The 27,206-nt window shown below is 61.3% G+C and overlaps 1 protein-coding gene and 1 long non-coding RNA gene across 5 annotated transcripts in view; both read left to right on the top strand.

Annotated features, from left to right (window-relative positions):
* The first annotated feature begins 5,252 nt into the window (after positions 1-5,252).
* The window catches only part of Prdm11 (PR/SET domain 11), a 78,049-nt gene continuing 56,095 nt past the window's right edge, over positions 5,253-27,206 (top strand). The window contains exon 1 of one of the 4 annotated variants that reach the window (XM_078046165.1): positions 5,253-5,695. In XM_078046165.1, coding sequence (XP_077902291.1) covers positions 5,459-5,695 — 237 coding nt within the window. In that variant the 5' untranslated portion in view covers positions 5,253-5,458. The remainder of the gene's footprint in view (positions 5,696-27,206) is intronic. The other 3 variants (XM_078046169.1, XM_078046170.1, XM_078046172.1) reach the window with 3 other exon arrangements.
* On the top strand, positions 5,892-22,119 carry LOC144377043 (uncharacterized). Its single transcript, XR_013437600.1, has 2 exons — positions 5,892-10,703; positions 21,505-22,119. It is a non-coding gene; the product is annotated as an uncharacterized LOC144377043 (long non-coding RNA).

The raw sequence follows: 27,206 nt of genomic DNA, 5'->3' as shown, positions 1-27,206 counted from the left end.
TTGGTGTTGGGACAACTATCACTAAGGAAGAAAACAGATTGCTTTGCTACGTTCTGCACCCAAATAAATTCCAGATGGATTGACTGTTTAACAAAAAATTGAATTAAAAAGGAAAAGTAGAAGAAAATCTGAGAGAATGTTTCACAATTTTACAAAGCAGGCCTTTCTACTTAGGATTACAAGCCCTAGGGAGAAAGAGAAGACATCTAAATTTCATAGAGTGATAGACATCATAAAAAAAGTCACAAAAGCTGCTATGTGGAGAAACTGCATTTTGTATTTCAAACAAAGCCTTTTGGTATCCTTAATATGTAAACTACACTTACAAATCAATAAGAAAAACACAAAGCGACCCCCTGAAGAGCGGGGAGACCTCCTGTGGAATGAAAGGGAGCTCTGTGACAGGAACAGCAGCCTGGGGCCACCACCAGGGGCAGAGTGCGGCAGCCCGCTGCAGCCCAGATCTGAGGGCCAAGAGGAAGAAAGGCAGGAGGGAAGGGAAGGAGAAAAGGAAAACCCCCGAGGCTCCATTGCTTCAGGATGGCCACCTTCCCAAGGTGACAACCAAATCCAACCTTCCTTTCCAACCGGGGGCTGTGCGGGTGGCGGGGCTGGCCCCTCACTTTCTGAAGGAAGAGACTGAAGCCCCCGCACCGGGAGGACCTGCTGCACCCCGGGGCCACATGGCGGGGCTCGGACCAGAGCGCTGGTCCTCCCGACAGTGCTCCCCGCCTCTGGCTGCGCTGGCTGCCCTGGACCAACACCCTCCCTGGGCGCAGATGGTCTCTGGAAGAGCCCCAAATCCCGATGGCACCCCAGGACCCAGAGGCTCAGCACTTACAGCGCAAGTCCCTTCTGCAGTCAGCAGCTCTGTCTCCGTGTGCCCCCCCCCCAGGTCCTAAGTGTGCGCCCCCGTGGGTGTGAGGCTCCTTGGGGTTGGGGCCGAGGGGCCTTCAGGGGCCATCCCGGAGGCTCCTGGGACTTGGAGACAGTCCCCCCCCCTTTCCTCATCCTGCAGGGTCAAGAGGGGCTGAGCAACGCTCAGAATCACTTCGTGTTTGAGTGACAACCGGATCCAGCCTTGCCAGCCAGTGTACAGGGGAGGAGACTGAGACCTGGAAAAGGTGCGGGAGAAGCCATGGATTTCAACGCCACCAGGGGCCCAGGACGGAGGGAGGCGCCCAGGGTCCGGTTCAGAAGCCGTGTTGTACCTCAGCGCCCAGGCTGACGTGGGCCACTTCTCGGACCACCGATCTGCCACCGCCCTATCTGCCACAGAGGGCAGCGAGCAGGGCGGCTCTCCAGCTGAGGTCAGGGCTTTCCGTGGTGCCCCCTGGGGATGCGCACGTAAGGCCTCTGGTGCAGTTCCAAGGTTTCAACCTTGCAAGCAACAGGGAGAGCCTCCAAGGTGACCACCAGTCATGATCCCGCCTCCTGGTGTCGTGCCTTGTTCTGTCCCTTCCTATACTGTGCAGGGTTGGTCAGTATGACCCAATTGGGGAGACGGGTCATAATGGTGTGTCACTTCTGAGATGTGTTTATAAAACAAATCTTGGACCCTCACAGATGGTGAGATAACAGATGTTTCTTGCCTTCACTGTGAAGTGCCGGGCTCCTTTGTTACACAGCGAGAGGTAACTATTGCACTGACTCAAGCAGAAGAGGAACCAGGGGAAGGGTTCAGGTGGCTCACACCCTGTGGAAGGCTGGAGAGGCAGGTGCTGGGGGCACCCAGCCAAGATCGTACCTGAGAACGGGGCAGAGAGGACACTGCTCCCAGCTCTGACCAGCAGGACCCCCAGCACCCAGCCCTGCTCCATGACCCCCAACTCTGTGGGCCCAACCTCCATCAATGCCCCTGAGGCTTCCCACTTGCCCTGGCCACGCTTCCCGGTGTCCTTGCCTCCCCTCCCCTGCCCAGCACCTCACCTTGTCTCCCACAGGCCATGGCTCCTTAGGGAGGACCGTCCAGCTCCCTGCCATGCCCCACCGGAGGGACTAACGGGGTATTTTTTCCGGGGGAGGAAGGGTAGCCGGGGGAGGGTAGGAGATGGTGGGAGAGAGGTGGGATGATTGTCAGCAAAGCAAAAAAACAGCCACTGTGAGCTGGCCCCAGGGCATTTTGATCTTGGCCATTGCTGACAGCTGGGTGAGCAACCGCTTGGTCCTAAGCCAGTCCCTCCTTCCTTCCAAGAGAGGGATCCCTCAGCTGTTGGGCAAGTGGACAAGACCAGAGCAGAACCACGCCTGGCTTAACGCGAGGCCGCTGGAATCCAGGTCCCCTCAACAACTCTTTTAAATGTGGATTTATTTGAAGGATTTATTTCTTGCCATTAAAAGGGGGGGACGTCATTAATAAAAGGCAGCAAAACCAAGGCTGAGCCAGTAGGATTAGAAGCGGGACAGCAGGAATGAGAAGGAAGCAACTGCCAAAGTTGTTGGAAACCAGGGTGGAATTTGGCTCTGAGCTTCCTGGCAGCCCGTGCAAAGAGGGAAGCCTGATCAGCTACAGAGCTCCTCTTATTAGCCAGAAAGATGCTTGCCCCTTTCTCTGGGGAGAAGTAGTTTATTTCAGTTTTAGTTTTTTCCCCAGGCAGTACGTAAATCCTGAAGGAGACTTGTCCCTTGAGGCTTTAGGAGGGATTATTAATTGATGGAATAAAAGTCCCTGCTGTGGGGAAATGTGGAAGTGACTCTCCTGTGACTGTTCCTGCCAGAGCCCCGGGGCACGCAACTTGGGTATTGCTTGGGTATTATCATTAGCAGTGGGGGGTGGGGAGGAGGCTGCAGGGTGACTTCCTCCCAAAGAGCCAGGCTCCATTCACTGAGACCCTTGCAACGTCCTCACAGGAACCCAAAGTGGCTGGGATCACTAGTACATTTTTTTGTTTTTTGCAAGGGCAGATCATAAAATCCCTGACTCCACATCAGAAGGTTCTGATCAGCTCCCTCTGTGTGATGCCCGGAGAAGAAAATGAGAGAAACACTCACCAACCACTTGTCCGCATCTTGGACTAGGGCGATGAATCAGAAATGACAGAGAGTGGAGGACGCCAAGCAATGGCGTCCGGCAGTCCTGGGTTTGAACCGCACCCTACCTCTCACTGGCTGTGTGACCTCTGGCAAATCTCTCTCAGCCTCTCTGAGCACGCTGCCTGTCTGTAAAAGGGATGATGATGACATCTGCCTTGGATCCTTAAGAGGTCAAACGGTAGATGCCCTTGAAGGGAATGTCACTTCAGTTCCCTTCTTGGTTCCTGGGAGAGTCACCCAGTCTGCTGTGGCTGCTCTGCATTCCCCCCCGGGGGGCTGCCTTCCACCCCCACAACCCACAGGAGGCCACACAACCTTCCCAGATGGCCTAGCAACCTCCCAGCCCAGTTCCAGAGGCCCTCCTGACCTGGCACCGGACTCTGGGGCTAAAGGGACAGCGCCTTGAGGGCAGGGTAGGACCCTCTGGTGGCAATGCCCTGAGCCATGCAGGATGAACCTGGTGCCTAGGGGGAGAGCTACAGGCTCCTTGTCACACCACCCAGCTGATGTTCCTGGCAGAGGGAAATCCCCAGGGCCATGTGGCTGGAGGTCTGGACAGAGCCCCGCTGGAGCAGAGCCCGCCACCTGCCCATCTCCTGCCGCCCGGCACCCTTTCTCACCTCCTCCTCTTTCTGGCTTCATCTCATTGCTCTGCCCTGCCCCCCCCCCCCCTGCAGTCCCTGCAGCCACAGCCGCCCTGGGCACTCTGACACCTCTGTCTTTGCCCCTGCTGTTTGCCTTCCTGGAATGCCACCTTTCCCAAGGTGACCTCCATCCCTGCCTGATGGCCCCTCCTTGGTGAACTCTTCCCCTCCAAAGGCACAGGGGGCTGATCCTCAGCGCCCCTTCCCCTGCCCAAAGCCCCAGTGTGATGCTCTGCTCGGTGTCATGGATGTACCTCTGTGAACCTGAGGTGGCCCTGAGGGCCTGTCTCCAGGCCAGACTGAGGCCCCCTTGAGGACACTCATCACGATCTTTCCTGGGCCCCATGCTCTGCCCGGCACTCAGCAGTCACTCTCAGGGAACCTGTCATTCTACTCCAATAATGATGGCGCTGCCGCTGTGTCTTTGGCATTGACTGTGAGCAGCTGAGTGCTGAGCTCTTGAAACAGCCTCATTGGTCCTCTCGGAGCCGCCAATGAAGGGACGACTGTGCCCTACTTTGCAGAGGAGGAAACTGAGGCTCAGAGAGGTGCTCACTTGCTCCAGATCCCACAGAACCGAAGAGGCATGGGATTCCAAGAAGTCAAGGGAAGAACGAGGCGGGACACGGGGTGCCTCCCTCCCCCCCAGCCCCACCCTAGACTCCAGGAGCCACGAGTGTGCCCTGGGTGGCCAGCAGCAGGACAGGGAGCTCCTGGGCCAGTTCTTGCAGGCTTCTGTGGACATCTGGGGGAAGGGCCTTGCCGGGGGTGGAATCCCTCGGACAACCTCCTGCTGGGTTTTAGCAGGGTCTTGGGGCCAGCAGCACACCTCCTGGAAGGTCAGACCTGGCGCCCCTTCCAGCCGCACGCCTCGCAGGCAAGGCTAGGAAAAGGGGTTTGTGTGGAGAAGGGTTGTCCTGGTGACGCCACCCCTGGTGGAAGGGCCTCCTGCAAAGGTCCCAGCCTGATCACAACCGTGGGGCTTTCCAGGCGCCAGGGGTGGCATTTCAGCCTTTCGGACCCATTGTCTTTGTGAAAATTCCTCGCCATCTTCCCTCGCGGTGATGCTGAGTCCCATTTCACAGACGGACAAACTGAGGGGCCGAGCGACGGAGCGTGGCTTAGCCGTCTCTTCCCAGCCAGCCAACCGCCAGCGCGGCCAGTTTCCGCGTCTGGATCTCGCACGCGTTTGCAGCTGAACACGTGCGGCTGGGGACCTGGGAACCAGCGGGTCCGCCACGGTGGCTGTTCGGAAGGGGCCCCCGGCGTCGCCCTCAGCCGTCCACGGGACGCCCAGGTGTCCCACCTTGAGCTGGCACCTCCGAGCCGCCGGGCATCCCAAGGGTTACGGGGGGCCGGGCGCAGACGGGCTCCGGAGCCCCGAAAGGGTTAAAAATCTAAGCGCCTTGGTCGCCCCCCGACTCTCGGCCTCCCCGGGGCTGCCCGGGGCCGGGGCGAGGCCGGGCCCCCTCGGGCTGGGGCCTCCCAATCCTCCAACTTTCCATTCCGACCCCCCAAAGTGTCCCGGCTGGAAAGTTGGCTCGACCTGCTCCTTTTCGTTCATTTTATTGTTTCCTCCCCGCCTCCGCGGGCTGCACGATAACCCTCGCCCTCTCCTCGCGGGTCCGAGCGGCCGCGTCGCCCCCGGGCGCGGGGCGGGGGCCGAGGGGCCCCGGGAGTCCTCGCCGGGGCCGGGCTGGGACGCGGCGGCCGAGTCCCGGCTCCGGCCCCTGAATTGGGGGGTCCGCGTCTGCCCCAAACGCCGCTTTCTTCCGTTTTCCATGTCATTTCCTGTACTAATAAGATGGTGGTCAAAGCAGGGGAGGAGAGCAGCAGCGAGTCGCCGCCGCCGCCGCGCCGAGGCTGGCGCTGAAACTTTGCCTCGCGGGGACCCGCGCGCCCGCAGCGCGGCCGCTCCCGCCGCGGGGCCGCCCGCCCGGGCCGCGCCGCCTCCGCCGAGCCGCCCTCCGGGCCGCCCGCCCGCCCGGCCCCGCGGCCGCCGCAGCGTTCCCGGGAAGGTGAGTCAGCCCGGTAGCCACTGTGGCCATTGAAAATGGCTTCGGAGAGCGCTCGGCAGTTCGCCAGCGAGCGCGGGCGCCGGGCCGGGGCGGCGGGCGGGCGGGCGGCGGCGGGGCGCGGGGGGCGGGGGGCGGAGGGCGGCCGCGCGGCCCCGAGGTGGGGTCACCCTCGGCAGGTAGCCGCCGCCGCCGCCGCGGGACGCGGGCCGCCCCGGCCGCCCTCCCCGGCTCGCGGCGCGCTCGCCTTGTTACAATGTAGCCTTTTCTCTCGGCGTTCGTTCCGCCGCTGACGGACGTGGCCGCCGACCAATGGGAGCGGCCGCCCGCGCGAGCGTTCGGAATGAGAACGCGGTGACACGGGGGGCGGGGCGCCCGGGGGCTCGCCGCGGCCGCTGGCCTAGTTCTCGGGGGCGGCTCGGCCGCGAGGTGCCGGGCCTGGGGAGGGGGTGTCCCGCAGCGCGGCGCTCGGGATCCCACGACGTGTGGCCGCGCCGCAGGGCGTGGGTGGAGGGCTTTGTGAAGCAGAGTTGCGGTGGGGACTCCGCGGCAGCCTCCACCGCCCCCCCCCCCCCGCAGTCCCCGAGGCACTCTGAGCTGCAGAAACTGCAGAAACTTGGTGGCCAATGACCTTCCTCCGTCAAGGCCAGCGTGCCCTAGGCGGGTGGCTGCAGGGAGACCCGAGCGGTCGTGGGCGATGGATGGGCCAGGCTGGCGGAAAGTTGCTGGAGTCCCGACCCGGGTGGGAGAGCGGGGTCAGACGCCCAGGATGGGCTGGGACTTGGGAAGTCCCTTCATGGGGTTCCTTCATGGCCGGTTCCTTCATGGGGAGAAAAGCCGCGGTATATAATTTAGGGTGGCTGCAAAGAAACACGCCCAGTCCTCTGTGTGGGGGGACAGGAGGCAGCCAGGTCCGAGTGCTCTTAATGCCTGCAAAGCCTGCAAACTTTGGGGGTTTGTCTGTGCACGAGCAAAAGAATTTTCCATTCTTTTGAGCTGGAGCATGATGCCTGTGGCCTTTGCCCACATGTCCCCTCCAGAGGAAGGAAGCTGGGACTTTCCTGGGGTGGTGGCTGGCGGTGTGGGGTCTGTGGGCCCAAAGTAAGGAGCTGTGGCCTCCTTCCCTTGGGAGTGGGGCATGGTCTCCGAAAGGTGGGCCGTGTCTACAAAGTTTCCCTTCTGGGAACACAGCCCAGGCCCCTTGCTTTATTTAGCTTGGTGGAAAGGGTTTCTCCATCAGAGCCCTTTCTCAACCGCTGTGTGACTTAGGGCTTTGTTATGTTCCTTTTGACCTCTCTGAACCTCTTTCTCTTTCCCTAAAGTGGGGCCACCAAAATTTGACCAGCAAGGCAGCGGGGAGATGAAATGAGATAGCAGAGATCAAGTCCCTGACGTAGCCCAGGCCCTGGTTCGGGGTGAACAAGAGTCGCTCTCTGAGCCTGGTCTTTGCAGAGTGCAGCCCTGGGCATAGCCGAACACCCGGACTGCCCCGCCCTGCTCCTTCCAGTTCCTCACTGACAGGACCCTCGAGGAGCAGCTGGTGGCAGCGGCTGGTTCCCTTCTCTGGTAACATTCTCAAAGATGAGGGTCTTTTATCACTTGTCCCCCGAGCCCTAATCAGCCACCACAGCTGTCACCTCTGCTTACGTGTGATTTGGACCTGAGTTCCTGGGCCCCTCAGTTGGAGAAGGTTTTGAACTTTGCTCTCCGTGGTGTCCAGCAAGATTCCATCTAGAACTTTCTCCTCTTGCACTTCCCTGGTTCTGGGTCCTTGGTCGGGGCACTGGGCAAGGGGTCAGGAGTCACCTGTTTCTTTTTGTGGTGCTGGGGATCGAACCCAGGGCCTTGTGCATGCAAGGCCAGCCTCTACCAACTGAGCTATAGCCCAGCCCAGGGGTCACCTGTCCCTTAGCCACCTACCTGGCCTCCCTCTAAGCTGTTTCAGGGTGGCTGTCTTTGATCTTCCTTCCTGACCTCCCCCAGGGTGCTGGTCTTGACCCAGGCCAGGTCACCCTGCTGGTCCTTCCAACAGACACCCCAGTGTCTCTCCCTCAGCCCAGTCCATGCCCTCTGCAAGAGCAGAGAACTTTGTCCTCTCAAGCGAATCATCCACCTCTGCAGAGCCACAGCTGTCTCTCTGCAGGACAACAGCAAGAGCCTGCTGAGGCCACCTGCACCCTCCCCCTCCGACTGGCCCCTCGGCACCGCCGCCAGCAGCGTGTTCCAAGTAGGATCCGAGGGGCCTCCCAGTTTCTGTTAAAACAGCTGAAGTCTCCTCAGTACATGTCACCGTGACTTAAAGCCTCTGGGCTGAATGGCCCCCACCCTTCCCCGCCTCATCTCCTACCCTTCCTGGACCCCTCGGATCCTACCAAGATTGCTCCTGCCCCCGCTGGCCCCACCTCCTGGAATTTTGCCTCAGCTGCCACCTGTGAATGATTGGGGACCAGGGAAGGGCGAACTGGGGCCAGAGAGGGGTGTCTGGAGGCCCTTCATGCTCTCCTCTAGATATTTCCAGATTTTCCAGATTCACAGCAGGGGTGGGGCAAGGCTCCCCTAGGTCGCAGCACCAAGTGGCATCATCTCACGGCAGACGGCTGGCTCGTGGGGCCATGAGCTACAGTGACACGTGGGACTTAGGCTAACGCGAGTACTGCTGGCGTGAGAACCTCTGGGGGGCTCTTTCCCTGGGCGTGGCAACTGGTAGTGGGCGGGATGTGTCTGCTTCTGCCAGGCTGCGTCCTTGCCTTGTCCCTGAGTGAGTCCTGATGGCCCAGGGTGGCCCCACAGTGTGAGTGGCAATAGACCTTTGTTGTTTTGAACCGCTGAGATCTGGGGGTTTTGTTATTGTAGCACAACCTGTCCTCTCCTGACTTCTACGGGGACTGGCTAGCAGCCTAGGCAGAGTGACAGGTAGTGCCCGTGCTGTTCATGAACAGAAGGAAGGACAGTGACTGGGAAGCGGCCTCGGGACCTTTGTCATGTGCGAAACTGAGCCTATGGATTCCTGCCCAAAGACCTCTAAGGACTTGCGGCTGCCACGAGGAGGAAGTCAGAGTCCTTGCTGTGCCCTCCAGTCCCTGTGGGGACGCTGCCTTGCGACCTCCCCTTTGCCATGCTCAGCCTACGTTCCTTGCTGTCCCCTCTGCCCTGTCACGTTCCACCACTGTCCTGATGAGCCCTCCCCTTCCCTCTCCACTCACTCCAGGGAAGCCCCCGATGGCTGGCCCCCCAGTTCCCCCTCTGCCGGGCTCACCCCCTCTCCTTTGAACTCCCGTCTCTGGGGAATCCTCCCTTTCTTGGTGAGGCTGTTTGGTTGCCGTCCGGTTCCTCAGCAGGTCCTAGCTCTGTGACAGTTGGCTCGAGCCAGGCAGAGTTCTGATCTGACGGCACCTCTGTGAATACCCCCGTGGACGGGGACTCCCCCTGTGCTGGGGTTTGGGATGGAAGAGTGGCAGCCACTTCCCTCTGGGGCTGGTGTCGGACGAGGCAGACCAGGTCATTAGCTTGTGGAGTAATGATGATAAGCTCCCCCTCCTTACAGGTGTGGAAGTTCCAGGAGGGTGACAGGGTGAGATTCAATGGCCCTTACAGTCTCTGCTGATTTGGAGACTCTAGAATTCAGTGGAAGGTCTGCGGAGCAGGAGACCCGGGGTGAAGACAATGGTGGTGGCAGATCCTGTTTATCGAGGGCTTTTGTGGTTAGATCCGGTACTAAGCATGTCATGGACCATATTAGTCATTTAATAACAAAATACCAGAGGCTGGGTGCTTTGTAGAGAAAAGAGGTTTATTTAGTTCGTAGTTTTGGACCTGGCATGGCCCTGTGGTAGGGCTTCCTTGGCTGCATCATCCCATGGCAGACGGCAACATGGCAAGGGCGTGGGAGAGCAGGAGGCCACACAGCAAGACAGGGAGCCCGAGCGTGAAGGGCCAGGCTTGCTCTTGTCACAATTAGAACTCTTGTCTCTCGAAATAACTAACCAGGTCCCACAAGAATCACATCAGTTCCTTCCAGGGACAGTGCCCTCAGTGTCCCAGTGACCGCTACCTCTTCAGGTCACTGCCCCATGGAGGATCAGGCTTTCAACAAATGGGCCCGTGGGGGGGGACATGTTCAAACCAAAGCCCCCTGGCACAAGCCCTCTGTGCACACCAGTGTGCGAGGAGGCAGATGTGGGAATGGAGGCTCCAAGAGGTGAGGTGAGGGCCCAGGGCCAGCGGCACAGTCGGCGCTGGAACCTTGGCTCTCTGATGTGGCTTCCTGAGGGACGCCCTCCTGCAGGGGGGCAGAGCACCCAGAGCCCCTGGGGAGAGGCCCTTTGGGACGGTGTGGGGCTGGAAGTCCTCTGTGGTCAACTGGACACTGGGCTTCCAGCAGAGGGGCTCCGGGCTCCGAGGCTCTGGGGCCCTGGGGACAGGGCTGGTCCAAAGCCAAGGGTGCACGCCCCTCCCTGCAGGAGTGGGGGGGCCCTGTGCTCAGAGTGGGCCTGGGAGGGGCTTCCGGGGTTGGCCCAGGGCCACACGGGGAAAAACAAGCTGTGCAGAAAGAAAGGGGGGGAGAGAGAGAGAGAGAGAGAGAGAGAGAGAGAGAGAGAGAGAGAGAGAGAGAGAGAGAGGGAGAGCGCCATAAAGAAAAAGGAAACTGCTGTCAGTTTTGGAGCCTCCTCCTCTTGCAGATGCACCTGGTGGAGAGGGGCGCAGCACCCCGGGCAGAGGCCCTGCAGGAGGGGCCTGGGGCTGGGCCCGTGTCATCCTGTCCCTCACACCTTCCCCAGGTGGCCGTGCACCTGTGCAGTCGCCGGTCGGCCAGGCCCCTGGAGCCCAGTCCTGGCTCCCGGGCCCCCACGATAGGCCACCGCGAGCCCTGTCCAGGCAGGTCCGGGTCACGCGGGAGTGCAGGGAGACGCCGCTGATTCCAAGTCCAGTCGTCCCACCTGAGCCTCGGTGGCCTAAGTGGAGAAGGAGGCCGTGTGGTCCCCGCGTGGCGCTGCTGCTGCGCAGGTGAAAGGTGAGCACCCTGGAGGCGTCGTTCCCCTTTTGCACGCGCTGGGGCTCCGCCTGCTGGGTCCTGTGCACTGTTCACATGAAAGTGACAAAACTGACAAACAGCCTAGCGCTCTGGGAACTCACGTTATAACAAAGGGAGGCAGAGAAAATTCAAAACAAGTGAAGCGCAGGCACGTTCCATATGCGCCATACCAAGGAGGAGGAGGAGGTGGGAAGCAAGGGGAGGGCCCGTGAGAAAGGTCATGCAGGTAACCCGATGAGTGTCCCAGGGAGAGGGAGCAACCAGTGCAAAGGCCCTGGGGTAGGACCAGGATGAACGTGCTGCTCGTGTTTTACTCCACTGTAGTCTTTCCAGCTCCTCTCCCTCTGAATCCCTTCACACACACTCTCCAGCCAAATAACCCACTTGAGCCTCAGAGGGTTTATAAGGAGGAAGCAGATGTAGAAGCAGATTCACATTCCAGAAAGCTGCCCAGCAGCCTAGGAGTGAGGCTGGAGGCAGGGGGGTCGGTTAGGAGGCTAATGCAATAGTAGGGGTGGAATACGAGAATGAGAATGTGGGAGTGGAGCAATGTGCAGGGGACTTGGCTCTCCACTCTGAGGTCGGGGGGCCACAAATTTCCCCGAGTGTGCCTGGCTTCTGTTTCCCAGGGGCTGGGGAACCCCAAGTAAGGTCTGCAGAGTGCCCTGGGCTGGTCCTCCGGGGGGACGTGGGACAGAGAAGGGGCCAGGGAACGGTCTGGAGGGGTCAGCGCTGTGCCTTGCAGAGGGCGTGGGCCTGAGGCTCCACCCTGCTTCTGCTCTTGGCCCCTGGGTGCCCGGATGACAGGTGCCCTCCTGGTGGCTGCCCCTGAAGACAGTGCCAGCTCAGGCCCGCACGGCAGCCCCCAGAGACCCCCAGCCCTGCTTAGAGGTGACCTGGCCACACCTCCTCCCTCTCCACTGGCCTGAGATCAAGGCCAACCCTTCAGCCTCCCTGGGCCTCAGTTTCCTCTTCTGTAAATGGAGATAGTCTGTCCGTCCTGCCCGCAGTCTGGGAAGGGTTTTAGGACCCCGTTTCAGTCTCTGCTGTCTCTGGGTGGTGAAAAGCCGGAAGGAGCAGGAATCAGCACCAGGTCCTTGGCAACAGCCCCACAAATGGCTTCTGCATTATTTTAGGGAAAAGGAAACTCGGGGCTCAGAGAGGTTAGGTGACCTTCAAGGTCACACAGCCACATTCTAATCTTTGTGGTCACTTAAGAAAGCCACATTTGTAAAGCAGCCCTGGGGGACACCTCCCCGTGTTCCCGAGTTCCCCCAGGTTTCTAGGTGTTTGAAAGTGGCCTGTGGTTTATTGGGTCTTGATTACACAGAGGATTTCAAGGCCCTCTCCACACCGGAAGGTGGGGGTCAAAACTTGGCGGCACATTTGGACAGACCAGGAGCCTCCAGGGGATGGTACCAGGGGAGGGGAGTGGCGGTGGGGTAGAGGCTGCTGGCCACTTGTTGCCCAGCGCCGGCCTCTGAGCAGGGCTGGCTGCCGAGGCCTGGGGCTCACCTGGGCCTCTAGACCTGCCGAGTCTCCTGGGGCCTCTCCTTCCCGCCTTTCCCTCCCTCCCCAGCTGACCCATAAGGGCACTTCAGGACAGTCCTCCAGCTTCTGCCAGAACCTGCATCCTGAGCCTGGAGTCCGGCAGGCAGCCCCTCCCATGACCCCATTGCACAGCTGAGAAAACTGAGGCTGGAGAGAGGGGGCTTGCTGGGGGTCATATGTGCAGAGCGTGCACAAGCCAGAGTCCTGGCCCGTGTCTAGCGTCCCTTCCTCTGTTCCCGAGTCCAGGTCCTCCTGGAAACAGAGCCGCGTGGGGACCTACAGGACGTTTGTCTGTGTGTCTGTCCCGTCTCCAGACAGTTATCTGGCTGGCGCTCACCCTGCGGAGGGATGGCAGCAGCCCCCGCCCTGGGGCTGGAAGGAGCTGGGGAGGAGCTGGGGTGGCCACAAGGCCGCGGTCCCACACTTCCCACACTCGGGCGGTTGGAGGCCGGGCCGGCAGGCTGCCTGGGTCATCAAGCTGGGCTGCTGTGGACGTCACTGAGCAGTAAATATGGAGCCGCCCCCACAGTGCCAGCTCTCCGGGTGACTTCTCCACCATCTCACTTTCCCCAAGGGAAGGAGTGAGAGCCCGGAGGATCGGCCGCCTGCTGCCCGGGGAGGGAGAGGCCGGGACGGAGGGGCCAGGACGGAGGGGCGGAGGAGCAGCCCGCCAGACCCCCGGCCCCGGCAGGGAGAGACCCTTTCATGGGGCCAGGGCCTGGGACCCCGCAGGCTGGACTCCGCATTGTCACCACCAAGGTACAGAGCGAGGGCTGCAGGGGGCGTGGGCCCTCCTGACCTACGCTGCCCCTCACTGCTCCGACCAACCCAGCAGGCGGCGTTGAGCGTGTGCGCATGTGCACGTGTGTGTGAGTGTGTGTAGACCCGTGTGTGCGCGCGTGCGTGCACTCCCGGGCACAAGCAAGGCGCCCCTCAGGCCAGCTGGTTGCAGAGGGAAAGGCAGCCATCGGGGCTGGCGTTTGCGGAGGCTCAAGGTGTCCCAGGGAGGGGACAGGGAAAGGAAGGAGAAGCCCCGGACCCTGCGCCAGGAGGCCAAGTCCTCAGAGGAGGCCAGCCCGCCTGGCCCAGCCCAGATCCACCCAAGACAAGAGTGGGGTCTTGGGGAGAAGGCGTGAGGGAGGGGGCCCAGGAGGAGTCCCGGCACGGGCTTCCCGCCTCTAAGAGATGTCAGTGACACCCCAGCCTCAAGGAGGCTCCTAGGTGCCATGACCCTGCCAGACCGCGTCTGGTGACCTTTCACAGCTGCCCATGACCCCATCTACAGAGATGAAATCGAGGCCCAGAGAAGTGAAGTAACTTTCCCAAGGTTGCACAGCCCTGGAGGACCGAGCCAGGTTGCTACCTTTTACCGCCAACAGTGAGCGGCACCGTGCGGTGCCTGTGCTGCTGGAGTGTGGACTGGAGAAGTTGCAGCACCCCGAATTCTGTCCCTGGGGTGCTGGGCCATTCAGAAGAAGTGCAGGATGTGGGCCCGCGTGCCTCCAGCCGGTGGCCCTCTGTCTGTAGGTGTGCACGCCTGAGAATGGGCGCCAGCACAGGCCGCGCTCCGGGCTGGTGGGGACCTTCCTGCCCAGTGTTGGGGTGAAGGTGTTAGTGGAGCGTCCCCGGGACCTGTGCCCACACTCAGGCTCCTCTGGGTGCCAGGAGCATGGGCCTCCAGCGCCCAGGAGAGCAGAGAGCTTGCCCCACACCCCTGCGAGCTGCGCCCAGACAGGTGCAGACGGGAGAGGGAGCGGAGCGTCGAGGAGCTCCCAGGCAACTTGCCGTCAGCCGTCAGTTTTACTGCGTTTAATAAAGGCACCGTGGGCAACAGATCGGGAAACTTAAAACAGTCTCCACCACGAACTGTTCCAGCAGCCCTTGCCCCGATGCTGCTGGCCATGGGGGGGCAGGGAGCAGGGCACCTACCAGGGCACGGAGGTGGGGAGGTGGGAGGGCGTGGTGCCCTCCCAGAGGAGCCGGAGGAGGCGGAGAGGTGGCTGGGGAGGAGGGAAGGGCATCTGGGGATCTGGGGACCGCGGCTCGGGAATGGCGGGTGTTTGGAGGAGAGCAGGTGCCGCAGGTCCAGGAAAGGCGGCTTAGCCACACTGGGAGGGCCCTGGATGCCATGGGTGAGGTGGGGACTCTACCTTGGAGGCCCTGGGAAGCCATGGATGCTTCCTAAGCAGGGGAGAGAGACGGCTAGGTTTGGGAATTCTGTCCGGATAGCATCAGGCTCAGGGCGGGAAACACGGTGATCTAAAGGAGCAAAGGGGCCAGGTTGGTGTCCCTCAGGGCGCCGTCAGAGGGCTTGACCAGTGGATGATTGCTGGTGAGAGGTCCCTTCCTGTCCGGTGAGTCAGTGCTGGGTGGACAGGCAGGCGGCCTCTGGGGTGGGCCAGGCAGCTTGCAGGCTGTCCCAGCCACGGGTTGACACCTGGGTGGTGAGCTGGCCACGGCAGCCCGTCTGTCCCCACTGTCCCATCCCGCCAGGGCTGCAGGAGGTGGACTGGGTGCTGCCAGCAGGTGTCCCGTTGCAGTCTGGGCACATCCATGCTGGTGTGGCAGGAGGAGGGAGGGCTGTGCTCAGGGCCTAAGGTCAGGGGCTTGGCCAAGCACTGCTCTCCAGTGGCAGGGGGTCTGTGTGGGAGGTGAGTGGTGGCTGGTGGCCTGAGTCGGCTTCCTTCAAGGTCCCTCCAGGGCCCAGGGCTGGATCTGCGTGAGCGGCCTCAGAGGTCAGCCAGCCCCTGGTGGGGCAGCGAGGACGGTTCTCGTCCAGCCTGGGCCAGCCATGGAGCAGCAGGGCAGCCTCTGGGCTCCGTGGCCCTTGGCTCCCCCCAGAGGAGCCAGGGCGCCCTGTTCCCAGGCTCCTGGGGACAGACCAAGGCGTGGCTGGGCCTGCGTGTGGCCACAAGTCCACAGAGAGTGGGGCCCGCGGGAGCCGGGGAGCGCTCTGGGGCCCCACCTGCACCACCTTCCCCGGGGCCCGTCCGGGTGGCCCAGCCCTGTCCCCCTGCAGCTCTGGCAGGCGGCTGCTATTCCGCAGGGCTCTGGGGCGAGGCTCTGCACACAGGACGGGCAGCCATTCCTTGCCGGTCCTGGCCCTGGCTCTTGGCCAGCAGGGTAGGAGTCGCCCAGAAGCCTGGGCTTTGACTGCGCCCAGTGATGCGTGGTGACTGGCGGCTTGAGCCCTCCACCCTCTGTGCCCGCGGTCCACTCAGGACTCAGAGCTGTGGTCAGGCTGGCTCCGAGCCCGTCCCAGGTCCCCCAGGGTGGCACTTTTCCTCACGTGTGCCAGAGGACCTGCTTGCTTCTTGGTGGCCCCTCTGCCCAGAGGACACCATGAGCCTGTTGGTGTGGCCCAGGCTCCCTTCTTAGGGACACATCTGATTGAGTCCCCGAGGCCGTGTCCAGAGTTCAAGGGCACCGTCCCCCACTGTTTGCTGTTGTCACAGCCTGTCTCTGCTGCTCCTGGTGACAGTCCTTCCTCTCCTCCTGCCTTCCCAGTTCTGTGCCCTGTCCTGCTCCAGGTCCCGGCTGGCTGGCTTCCAGAGTCCCCTCCTCCAGTTTCAGGTGGAAATCAGACTCTTTGGTGGCACCTGCCAGCGGTTCCCTTGCCTCCTTGCGTGCCCGCCCGGGGTCCAGGCCAGCGGCCAAGAAAGTCGCACTGCCCTTGGGCTGGCCCGTCTCCCTGGCCCTTCCTCTGCCCGAGAGCTCCTTGGCCCGCGGCCTCGGCCAGAAGCAGGTCTTCCCTGGCCCTGGACCTGCGGCCAGCCTGGGGCTCCGCCCTTGCCGCCTCCTCGCCTCAGTGCCCCGGGTGCCAAGAATGGCAGGGCCTGTCGTGGGGGACAGCGGCACGGTCCACAGGAGGCCACACAGGTGTTGCTCGCCGTGTCCTCACGGGCGGGCAGGGGCCTCCCCAGGCCCGTTGGCGGTGAGCACAGTGGCCTCGGCCAGGTCTCGAGGAGTCGGGGGGGGGGGGCTGGGCTCACTCCTGACCCTGCAGTGACATCGCTGACCCATGCCCGTGACGTGGTCAGGGCCAGTTCCCGACTGGGGTCAGGTCTGTGGGACTCACAGGTTCTGCCTGAGTTGGGGTCTGGGCTTGTCACAGCTGGGCCACTGCGGAGAGGCAGCCCGGGAGCACTTCCTGTCCCGGTCCCTGTCCCCTTTCTTCCGTCTCCTCCCTGGTTCCTGCCTCTGTGCAGAGTCCTCCTGGAGATGCGGCCCGGGCCCAGGAGCACCCCTGGAGCTGGGCATTCATCCAGGGAATGATGGGGTCCCTGGGGAGGATGGCAGGGGTGGCTGCCGGGGCACCTCTGACGGCCCAGGGCACTCCCTCTGAGTCACGGGGTGGGGGACCTCGTGCTGCCCCCCCTTCTCCCCTGTCCGTGGGTTGGAATGAGGGTCGCCCTTGTCTCCCCAGCAACACTTCTGAGGCTCAGCAGGGCCCGGAGTCCCTGTCCCCGCAGTGACTGAATTTCTCTGATCCCCAACTCCAATATAGATCGGCTTCCCCAGCAGCTCTGCTCTCTTTAATCTTGTCGCACTAAGTTTTAGTTATCCCAAAAAGAAACTAGTGCACGCACGTGTGTGTGTGTATGGACACGTACGTGTGCGTGTGTGTGTATTTACCATTATTACTGCTGTGCCAGGAAGGGGACCCGAGCCTGCTGCATGCGAGGCCAGCACTCTGCTTACTGAGCCGCATCCCCAGCCCTACACCAGTATGTTTTAGCCACACATAAAAAAATCAGATTTTAACAAAGCCTTCCTTGGCCACCACGACACTGAGATGACCTCATGGAGTGAAACCTCATCATCATTACTTGGGTGTATCCTCGAGATCTTTTTCTGTGCCCTGACACGCATGACCTATAGGAGTAATGTTCCACTGTGTGTGTGTGTGGGGGGGGGGGACAAATGGTTTCATGTCATCCAGACTATTCTGAAAATTGCTTTTCTTACTTAGCATTCCCTTTCCGTGGCAAGAGAATCTAACTAGGGTTTTGCATAAAGAGCGACCATAATTAGTTTCTTTACTGATACAAGCTGGTTTTGGAGTGACTCATCATTCAGCCGTTCCCCTCCTGCTGGACATGTAGGTTATTTCTGATTTTTTCCGAGCGCCTCCTTGGACATGTCTGGAGTTGCTGCTGCTTGGTTTCAGGAGCCAGTTACAGTTTTTAAAATCTTGTGCAATATTTAAAATTTGTCAGCTGAGAGTTCCCCCAGAGCCAAACGCCTTCCGTGGGTCCCCGTGACTCCTGGAAGCTCTGCTGTCCCCGCTGTTTGCCCCTCCTCCGCCCTTCCCTAGGGGGTGGGAAGCAGTGGCCCTGGAGCCCTCTCTCCCCCACTCTGGGGTTTTCTATCCTTGCTTAAGGCCTCTGTTCCAGGCGAGCGGGGGAGGTGGACCCTGGAATCAGAAAGCCTGGGTCCAGTCCTGGCTCAGCTGCTCCCCGACTGTGTGTCTGGGAAAGTGACACAACCTCTCTGTGGCATGGAGCCCTGTCCCAGGGCGGCCGTGGGAGGCAGCACCCACACAGCACCCAGTGCCCGGCCCCCTCCAGGCTCTCTTCTCTGCACCATCCTGTCCCTACCTCACTGGGACAGTCCGTGGGCCGCCTCTTGGCCCAGGGCTTTGTGACAGCTTCGTCCCATTGTCCCCTGGCATCCCACAGGAGGCTGCTGCCCAGAATGCGGTGGGCGATCGGATTTCCACCCTCTCGGCCCTGACGGGTCTGGCCCGGGGCCCACGCGGAGGGAAAGAGGTCACCCTAACCGTTTGCTCAGGGAGGTGGCCAGAAGCCTGGTCACGGAACCCCACACCCGGGAAGGTGGACCGGCTCCAATGGGCCCTTGGCCTCCAGGGTGGGCAGGAGAAGACAGCAGCCTGGGGTCACTCTCCCGGAGCCGGGGTGGCCCAGCTGTGGGTCTGCCGCTCTCGGGGCCAAGGCTGCAGCCGGTTACCTACTTAGGCTGCAGGGAGAGCCCTTTCGGCTGCTCCCTTCCACCTGCTTCAGGAGCTTTTTTGTTTTCGTGGCCAAAATACCCGGCCGGGGCGACTCAGAGCAGGCAAGGTTATTTGGGGTCAGGTGTCAGAGGTCTCCGTCCCTGGATGGCCAGTCCATGGCTGGAGCCCCAGGTGAGGCAGACGGGCCCAGGGGAGGAAGCCAACAGGAAAGGAAATGGGCTCAGAGGGGGGCCACGGGAAGACGCACCCCCGCCCTGGTGACCCACCTCCCCCTGCCCGCCTCCCTACATCCCCCGGCGGTGGGTCCCGGCTGGTTCGCAGGGACAGCTCTGCCACTCCAGATGTCCACCTCTGGACGCACCCCTGCCAGGCCGGGAGCTTTCGGGGGACACTGCGTACCCAGTCCACCCCACTCGTCCCCCCAGGTCCCAGGACACCGTCCGCCTCAGTCAAGGAGCACCTCACCGCCCCCTGAGTCTGAGGCCCAGGAGGTGGACAGACTCCCCAGGCCACACAGGTAGCCGCTGGCAGGCTGGGAAGGCCCCTGCCATCTGGCTCCCCGAGTGCTGGTCTTGGCGGAGGCGGCGGCAGCCCTGCTGGCCTCTGGCTGTGGCGTGTGGTCAGGGAGCACGGGGGCGGGGTGAGTTCCTGAGAGGCGAGAAGTGCCTGCTGGCCAGGCCAGCCCCTGCCCAGCACCAGCCACAGGCCCTCTGGGTGGCCGGCGGAGAGCAGCTGCCTGGGCCGAGGCCCGTCCGCCCTGCTGGGAGGCCCTGGCTGCGGAGCCCAGGCTCTGGTGTCCGAAGAGGCCGCAGCCCCCCGGGGACTCCAGGGCAGGACAGCAGCCATCCCAGGGCCCATTTTAAACAGAGAAAGTGGGTCGCACAAGGCCTGGAGCTGTCCGTGCTGGTGGGCGGCAGGGGCCACCCAACTGTCCTGAGGGCCTCGCCCACCTGCTGCTGGCTTGTGGGGAAGACCTGGGCCTGAGCAGCTGTCAGAGGCTGTGCGCTCCTCTGGCTCCATAACCGTTGGTGTTTCCTGAGCACTTACTACGTGCCATTCCCGTCCTGGGCGTTCCGCTCAGTCCTCACAGTAACCTGGTGAGGCAGACGCCATCATCACCGTTCAGCTTAGAGCTGCAGGAACGGAGTCCCGGGAAGGCTAAGTGGCCTCCCGAGGTCATGCAGGATGGAGCAGGGACACTAGTCATGGCAACGTGGTGGCTGAGCTTGTGTGGGAGCCGCTTGGCTCCCCTGGAGGCCGGAGGGTGGCGTGCCTCTCTGGCTCCTGCCGTCCGCCCATGACAGTGCTCTGGTGACCTGTTAATAAGCGGTCGCCCGCGAGGAGCTGCTGGGGGGACTCTGGCCCCACGGCTCCCTGGGCCTTGGATGTGGTCTGGATGGAGGGTTGAGCCTGATGCCGTCTGAAGCTGCTCTGCTTGGACTTGGCGACGGCCGCTGAGGTCACTGTGGTCACTGCCCCTGAACTGCGCTGGCCGTGCCCTGGGGCGAGGCGAGGTGTGTCTGTGGGGCGTGCAGCGCCCTGTGCTGGCCAGTCCCGGGCTCCCTCTGGGGGAGGCAGGGCGCCCAGGGCAGGCAGGGGCCCTCGCAGGGACACGAGTCTGCTCGTGAAATTGAGCTCGTCTTTAATGGGGGCCTTGTCCCTCCACAGTGGCCCCATGTCTCCTGCAGATTCCAAAATGGGGGCAGGTGTCGGGGAAGCATCAGATGAGGGGGGCCTGTTGGTCTCAGGGAGCGACCTGCCTCAGCTGCCCCTCCATGCAGGGGACTCTGTCCCCACCCAGGTTGGCTCTTGATAAACGGCCCTGACAGCAGGCGCTCTGCAATGGGACGGTCCCAGCCTAGGCTCAGCCGCGGGTTCGCTGTGTGGCTTTGAGTGAGTCTCTCTCCCTCTCTGGCCTTGGTGTACCACCGTGTAATAGGAGACCACGGGGGCTTGGTGGTCCCCGCCGTTCTGCACCCCCTGCACGGGGTTGGAATGAGGTCTCAGGGCCAGACAGACACTTTCTCGGCACCTTTAGAAGACACCTGGATGCTGGGCACCCTCCGCCCCGCCTGTCGGGGTACTTGGGCTTGGAGTCAAGAGCAGGCTCTGGTGCTAAGGGTCCTGAGACTGGAGAGCACACATGGGGCGTGTGGCTGCGGGGTCCGCCCCCTGGTGCCGTCTGGGCCCTGAGTGGGGCGGCAGCCGCACGTGGGGAGCGGCTCTGGGGCCAGGAGGCTGGGTCTGAACCGGCGCTGCCTCCTTTGGCTGGGCCCTGGCCTCTTGGCGCAGCCGCACGTGGGGAGCGGCTCTGGGGCCAGGAGGCTGGGTCTGAACCGGCGCTGCCTCCTTTGGCTGGGCCCTGGCCTCTTGGCCTCAGTTTCCACACCTGGGAAAAGGGCGAGTGGAGCCTTCCCCCCAGGGTCGGGGAGGAGGGCCAGGCTGGTGGCAGGTCCCAGGGCTGCTCGGGAGCCTGGGAAGCTCCCGCAGGCGGCCACAGCCTGGAAGCCGAGTCCAGAAATAGAAGGCCCGAGACGGAGGCCCCAGATGGCCAGGCTGCCCTGCAGCCCCGGGCCGCGAGCTGGCCGCGCGGCCCTCCCTCTGGGATCCTGTCGGCATCAATCACTTGGTGGCCTTGGGCTAATTTTACCTCCTTGGTTTTCATGCATCATTTCCCATCCGGGGGTGAGTGGGAGCAGGGAGACGGCTCTGCCAGCTGGTGCCTGGCGCCCGCTGCAGTGGATCGCCCGTGCCCGGCCTGCTCCAGGGCCTTCTGCAGGGCCCCCTGCAGAGCAGGGCCGAGGGCCACAGGCCCCAAGGGCTGGCTCCTTCCAGCCCGACCGGTGCCTCCAGGTTGGCGTGACTTGACATAATGAGCCACCCCAGATCCTGGGGGTGGCGCCTGGGCTGAGTCTAAGGAAGTGGGAATCGATGGCTCCACCCTGGTGGTCCTTAGGCTCTGTGTAGACCCCAGGTGGAAGGGTTGGCAGAGAAGGCCCCGGCCCCTCTGGCCCAGCCTCAAGAGATTACATGAAGATTATAGTTTGTAGTCACAGAACACCAGGGCCAGTGGGGCCTAATGGAAACCCAAGCCTGACACCCCACTGGACAGATGGGTAAACTGAGGCTCGGAGGGAAAAGGATTTACAAGGTCAGTGCATCAGTGGAAGAGGTCAGACCGATATTCATTTGCTGATGGCTTACTCTTTACTTCTGATAACCCAACCTAACTCATGTTATCTCCCTTTTATGGAGGGGCAACTGAAGGCACAGGAAGTGAAAACTTCCCTGTATTCCAGTCAGAAGTGGTAGCCCTGGGTTTGCGCCCAGGAGCCCCGCACCTGGATTTCCCGACCTCTATGCGGAGCTGCGTCTTGCTGTGGATGCCTGGGCTGCCTGGCTCCTGCCCTCACCTGCCCCATTCCCTCGGGGAGGGACTCTACAGGCTGCCACTGAGCCGCACCTGAAGATGCCAACTCACCCGTCTGTCCTGAGCCCTGCCAGGTCCGGGGGGCTGGGGAGCAGCAGAGTAGGGACAGTCCAGGAGGCACGGTGACCCAAGATGGCACCAGCATGTCACCTGCGGCCGGCCTCTCAGGGGACAGCACCTGTGCAGTACTGCCACTCGGGTCACCAGCGCCAATGGCCAGCCCCGGGCAGGGGACACACAGGAATGACAGCTCCCGGAGACCTGGAGAGTGGGTGCCTCGCCGCCTGAGCGGGCCACCCCCCAGCAAACTGTCCCTCTCTCTGTGCCTGCAGGGAGCCCCCACCCCTTGCAGTTTTCCAGAAAAGCCAAACGGCCACATTTCCACATGAAATCCTCTGTTTCTTCAAAATTGGCAAAAATAAAAACTGGAGAAAAGAACAGCCGCCGTGCCACCCGCGCTTCCCTGCTCTGCGCCTCTCACGGGTGTCCCAGCCGAACCAGGTCTCATTGTGATTATCCCTCAGGGTCCCCGCACAGGACCCCACACTCCCTGCCCTGAAGAACTCTTTCTTCCTGTCCAGTTTGTCGCCCACCACACCACACTGCCAGTAATGGCAAGAGTGGAGGCTCTGAGCAGGGCAGGTTCCAGATAGCTGCTGTGTAGCCTTGTTAAACTCACCTAGCCTCTCTGAGCCTCCATTTCCTATCTGAAAAAACAAAGCAAAAACTGTACTTGCCAGATTGTTGACAGGATGAAATATAGTTTGACAGAAACTCAGGTCAAGCAGAATTAGGCCAAAAAAAAAAAAAAAAAAGGAATTTATGGATTCAGCACAAGTCCAGGAGGCTCTTGAGAGTTTCAGGCACAGTTGGATCCAGAGGCTCGACCCCCTCATCAGAACTCAGTCTATCCCTCCTACTCTGCCTTCCTCTGTATGGCCCCTTCCTTGGCAGGCTGCCGAGGGTGGTGGCACATGGCCGACTGCAAGCAGATCCACCCTATGTCCTATTCTTTCAGCGGTCCCTGTAGAAGGGGATTTTTCTCCCAGTAGATTCCCCCACCAGTTGAGTAGGCCTCCCACCCTCCCCCGCACCAGTCGCTATGGTGTCTGCGGTACAAGCTGTGATGGGTTGGCCGCAGTCCCGCGCCCACCCCTGGGGGGAGCATGCGGGCTCCCCAGGGACAACAGGGGCCTTGGTGCCAGAAGGGGCAATGGGTGCCAGCTGACAACCCAGAGACCTTCTACCATGGCTGCAAGACCCAGGAGAGCAGGGACCTAGGTCACCAGGGTGCCCAGCACTGAGGTTGGCACTCATAGAACTGGGACACGTGGTGTCGTGCTTGGAGGCCACACACAGCCTGGTGTGGCCTTGGCCCGCCCCCTCTTTCGAGCCACGCCCACCCTCCCAGCCATGCCCATCCTGGCCACGCCCACCCCTCACAACCATGACCATCTTCTTCAAGCCCCGCCCACCTCTCCCAACCACCCCCACCCACCCCAGCCATGCCCATCTCCCTCAAACCCCGCCCACCCCAGCCACGCCCACCCAGGCCCGCCCACCCCCAGCCATGCCCATCTCCCTCAAACCCCGCCCACCCCAGCCACGCCCACCTCCTTCCTGGAGCACAGACCCGATCAGGTCTTCGGAGGTCACCTCCTGGGCCGTGTGGGCACTCTGCAGAGCCTCCTCCATGTTGGGGTTGTCACCTCGGCTTAAGAAGAACTGTGTTCCCAGATGTGGCTTTGGGGGTCATAACCATTAGGACCTCATGCCCCGTGTTCACAGGACTCCTCCTCCGACAGCCTCCCTCACGGTTTCCTCCTCCAGAGCTTGGGGCCCGCCCGTCAGGCTGCTGCTCCTTCTCTGAGACTCGTTCCCTCAGCTGTAGAAAGGGTCGCAGGGGAGAGAAGCGCACAGAGGGGCGTGCAGGTTCCAGTCAAGGTCTGGGTTGGTTGCACCGCCGAGCCTGGCCATGCATACGGGTCGGTGCCTAATGAATGCTTAATGAATGACCCTGTGCGTGCACGTAGGAGTCACCGAGGGGTCCCCGGGTGGGTGCCAACGTGGTTAACGTTCAAAGGTTGCCCCATCCCCAAGTCTCAGGGGAGGACGCGAGGGGACCCATCAGTGCTCTGTATGCAGTGGGTTGCCAGTCCCGGGAGAACTCAGGGCGAAGGGCTCACACCTTTTGTAGCAAGCAGTGAACAGACCCACGCCCCTTCTCCAGGAACTTGCAGTTGTGATGGCCACACTGCAGCCACCTTGCCTGCTTAGTTACGAGGTAACTAGCAGCAGAAGTGGCTCAGAAGATGGAGAGGGCTTACAGTTGGATCTCTCCCACCCCACACGCCTGCATGTGCATGGCTTGACTGAAGATGGTGGTGGGCTGCCTGCCTGACAGGTATTGATGTCCTTGGGATGTGGCCTCCAGCAGCTTGTGATTTAGGCCAGCTCCTCAGACTTTCATGTGCCTGTGGATCCCTGACTCACTGGGCGCAGCTCAGGATGCTATGTTCCCACACGCTCCCTGCAGTGCCAGCACTGCGGGTCCAGGGACCACACATTTCCTCCAGCCCCAAGCCCTCCCTGTCCCCTGGGAGCCCAGGAGTGGCTGGGAGCCTGGAGATGGCTGAGACTCTCCTTCCTCCTTAGCAATACTGGGTAAGGAGCTGGATCCCCCGGAGGACATGCTGGGCTCCCGCACCTGCCTGCGCAAGCCCAGGAGTGGCCAGGAGATAGTTGGGATGATCCTCCAACGAACCCATGTGTCCAGACCTGGATCAGTTGTGACCCTCCCGTGCCCCTGCTTTGTCCTCTGCAAATGTGGCCTCCCCAGGCAGCCTCAGCCCAGACGCCCTCCACCCTGCAGCCTGCCTCTGACCCTCCACAGGCCACACCCCTGCTCCCGATTCTGAGTTGGTTGTGGCTAATCTGGTGCTTGGGATTCTGGGGTCAGGTGGTCATCAGGGAATTTGTTTGGACATCAGGGTCCCCTCACAGGAATAGCAAGTAGTTGAAAGACCCCCCCCCCCACTGCTGGCATGACACCGTCAGGGGCAGGGGGAGCCTGGGACTTGTTTTTTTTTTTTTTTTTGGTACCAGGGATTGAACTCAGGGGCACTCGACCACTGAGCCACATCCCCATCCCTATTTAGGGACAAGGTCTCACTGTTCACTGAGTTGCTTAGCGCCTCCCTGATGCTGAGGCTGGCTTTGAACTTGCAATCCTCCTGTCTCAGCCTCCCAGCCGCTGGGATTAGCCACCACGCCCAGCTGGGACTTGTTTTTAAAACTGGTAGTACTAATAAGTTTTTTATTATGTAAAAAAGATAGAAGAGACAGTCAACTTCCCCGTATGTCACCCATCCTCCATCATTAATCACTCCTGGGCATCACTAGTGTACTTTTTAAGTCAGAAGTGTCTGATGGGAAGCTACTCTCCTTCCCTGGCATGAGCAGACAATGTCACTGCCTAGAGCTACTTGGAGCATATACGAATCCCTAGAAATGTGCATGCCTTTTATTTTTGTGGTGCTGGGGACAGAGCCCAGGGGCACATTCTTGCTAGACCAAGCACTCTGCCACCACGCCACACCCCCTGCCCTGTCCTTTCATATTTGATGCAGCCAGGATGTGTTGATTTTCTTTTCTATAACTTGCTCTGTGCTAGACACAGCTCTAAATATATTACAGATATCTCTTTTATTTCTCATAATCTGATCTTGCTTGTAGGTGCTATTAATGCTCCCAGACACAGAGAGGTCAAGCAGCTCCCCCAGCAACACACAGATGGTAAATGACACAGCTGGAAGTTGGACCAGGCAGCCCAGCTCCAGAATCCATGTCCTTCGGCACCAGGGTCTGCTGCCTCTCAAATTAGGCGTCCATTCCTGACTTGGATTTTGTTTTTACCACCACTAGCGTCGTCCACGCGACCACCGTTATTGTGTGTCTGCTTCGCAGCAGTTGCTGCTCTGGTCGCCAGGGTGCAGCAGTGAAGGAAGGGAAAGGGCCTCGTCGCCTCCCCGGAGTGGACATCCTAACTGGGACCCAGGCAGCTAATGACGGAAATGAATGCTGTGGGAGGCTGCCGGCCCGTTCTGGAGAGACGTGCTGGGTGGAGGAACAGGCAGGGCAAGGCTCCTGCTGGAGATGGGGCCGGGCAGCCCCTGTGGCTTGGGGGAGTGGTGCAGGGTGGGGGCAGGAAGACGAGGGCGCAGAGGCCATGGAGCTGGCCCTACTGGCCGTGCACTGCAGTTCAGACGTTTGCTGTGTGGACGATGCACTCTGGGGGTTTCGAGCAGGTCGGGGGGTGCCCTGATCTGTCTTATGCTGTAACAGGTTCAGGTTCACCCTGGTGGGGGAGGGGCAAGGAGTGGACAGTGGAGTGGGTCAGTCGCCCTTGAGCAAGAGAGAGGCCATGGCAGCTGGGGCCAGGGTGGGGAAGGGGCTTGGGTTTGTTCTGGGGCTTCCTGCTTGGACACAGCCGCCCCCACACCCCGGTGGACACATTGGACACATTGGTTGCTTCCCCTCTGTCCATCCCAGTCCATGTTGCAATGACCACTCTTGCACAGAGTGGAGAAAGTTCTACAAGCAAAATGGCAGGATTGAAGCTTAGGAGCAGATGTTAGAAAGGCCCCGTGCCAAACTGCTGTCCGTCGAGTTCGCAGGTTTCGCTCAGAGAGTGCGAGAGAGCCTCGCTCTGGCGGGGCCTTGGTGGTGGGTGGCTGGTCTGGAAGCTGCTGCCACCCCAGCCTGCCCCCTCAGAGGCCAGGGTACCACGGGGCTGATGCTGGGCCAGCTGGAGGGGGCCTTTGGTGGAACTGGAGCCTGTGGCTTGTGGCTGCAGTCACTGCAGGCCTGTGCCAGGCTCGGGAAGAGGCTCGGGGGGCGCAGAGGCAGGGCAACCTTAGAACCTGGGGATCTGCCGCTGCACCCTGGGGGTGAGTCTGGCCTCGGAGATGTTCCCAGAACCCACCGATTCTCTGATCCTCAGGCCCCAGTCGTGTCCAACAAATTCAGTTCGACTCGGACTTGGACCCACCAGAGTCAGCACAGACCCCGCAGGTTCGGGGCTCCGTGGTGCAAGACCGTCCCCCCTCAGATGCCAGTCTCAAATCCCGGTCACCGGTACTTCTCACTGATACACATTGGGGTTCCCACCACTCCTCCCCACTGGGATGACTGCAGAACGAGGGCGATGCTCTACCTACTCTTCTTGACTACAGAAAGGACACACTCGGGAGCAGCCAAATGGGAGAGGTCACAGGCTGGGAGGGGTGCTGCCAGCCAGCGCCCCACCCAGCACCATCCAGGGGGGGCTGAAGCTATTCGTGAGATTTTATGGAGCTTCATCTCGGCCCCTCCTCACTGACCCAGAGGTCAGTGGGTGGGGCTGGTGACCAGTCCCACCCTGGAGCTACCTGGAGCCCCAGCCTCAGTCACCGCATTAGCATAAACTCAGGTGTGTCCCAGAGGCTCCTGATGGCAACCAGGCCCATCCTAGGTAACTCCAAGGGCG

This window comes from Ictidomys tridecemlineatus, chromosome 4 (assembly GCF_052094955.1).
Source record: "Ictidomys tridecemlineatus isolate mIctTri1 chromosome 4, mIctTri1.hap1, whole genome shotgun sequence".
Taxonomy (NCBI): Eukaryota; Metazoa; Chordata; class Mammalia; order Rodentia; family Sciuridae; genus Ictidomys; species Ictidomys tridecemlineatus.
This window is presented reverse-complemented; position numbering and strand designations above follow the sequence as displayed.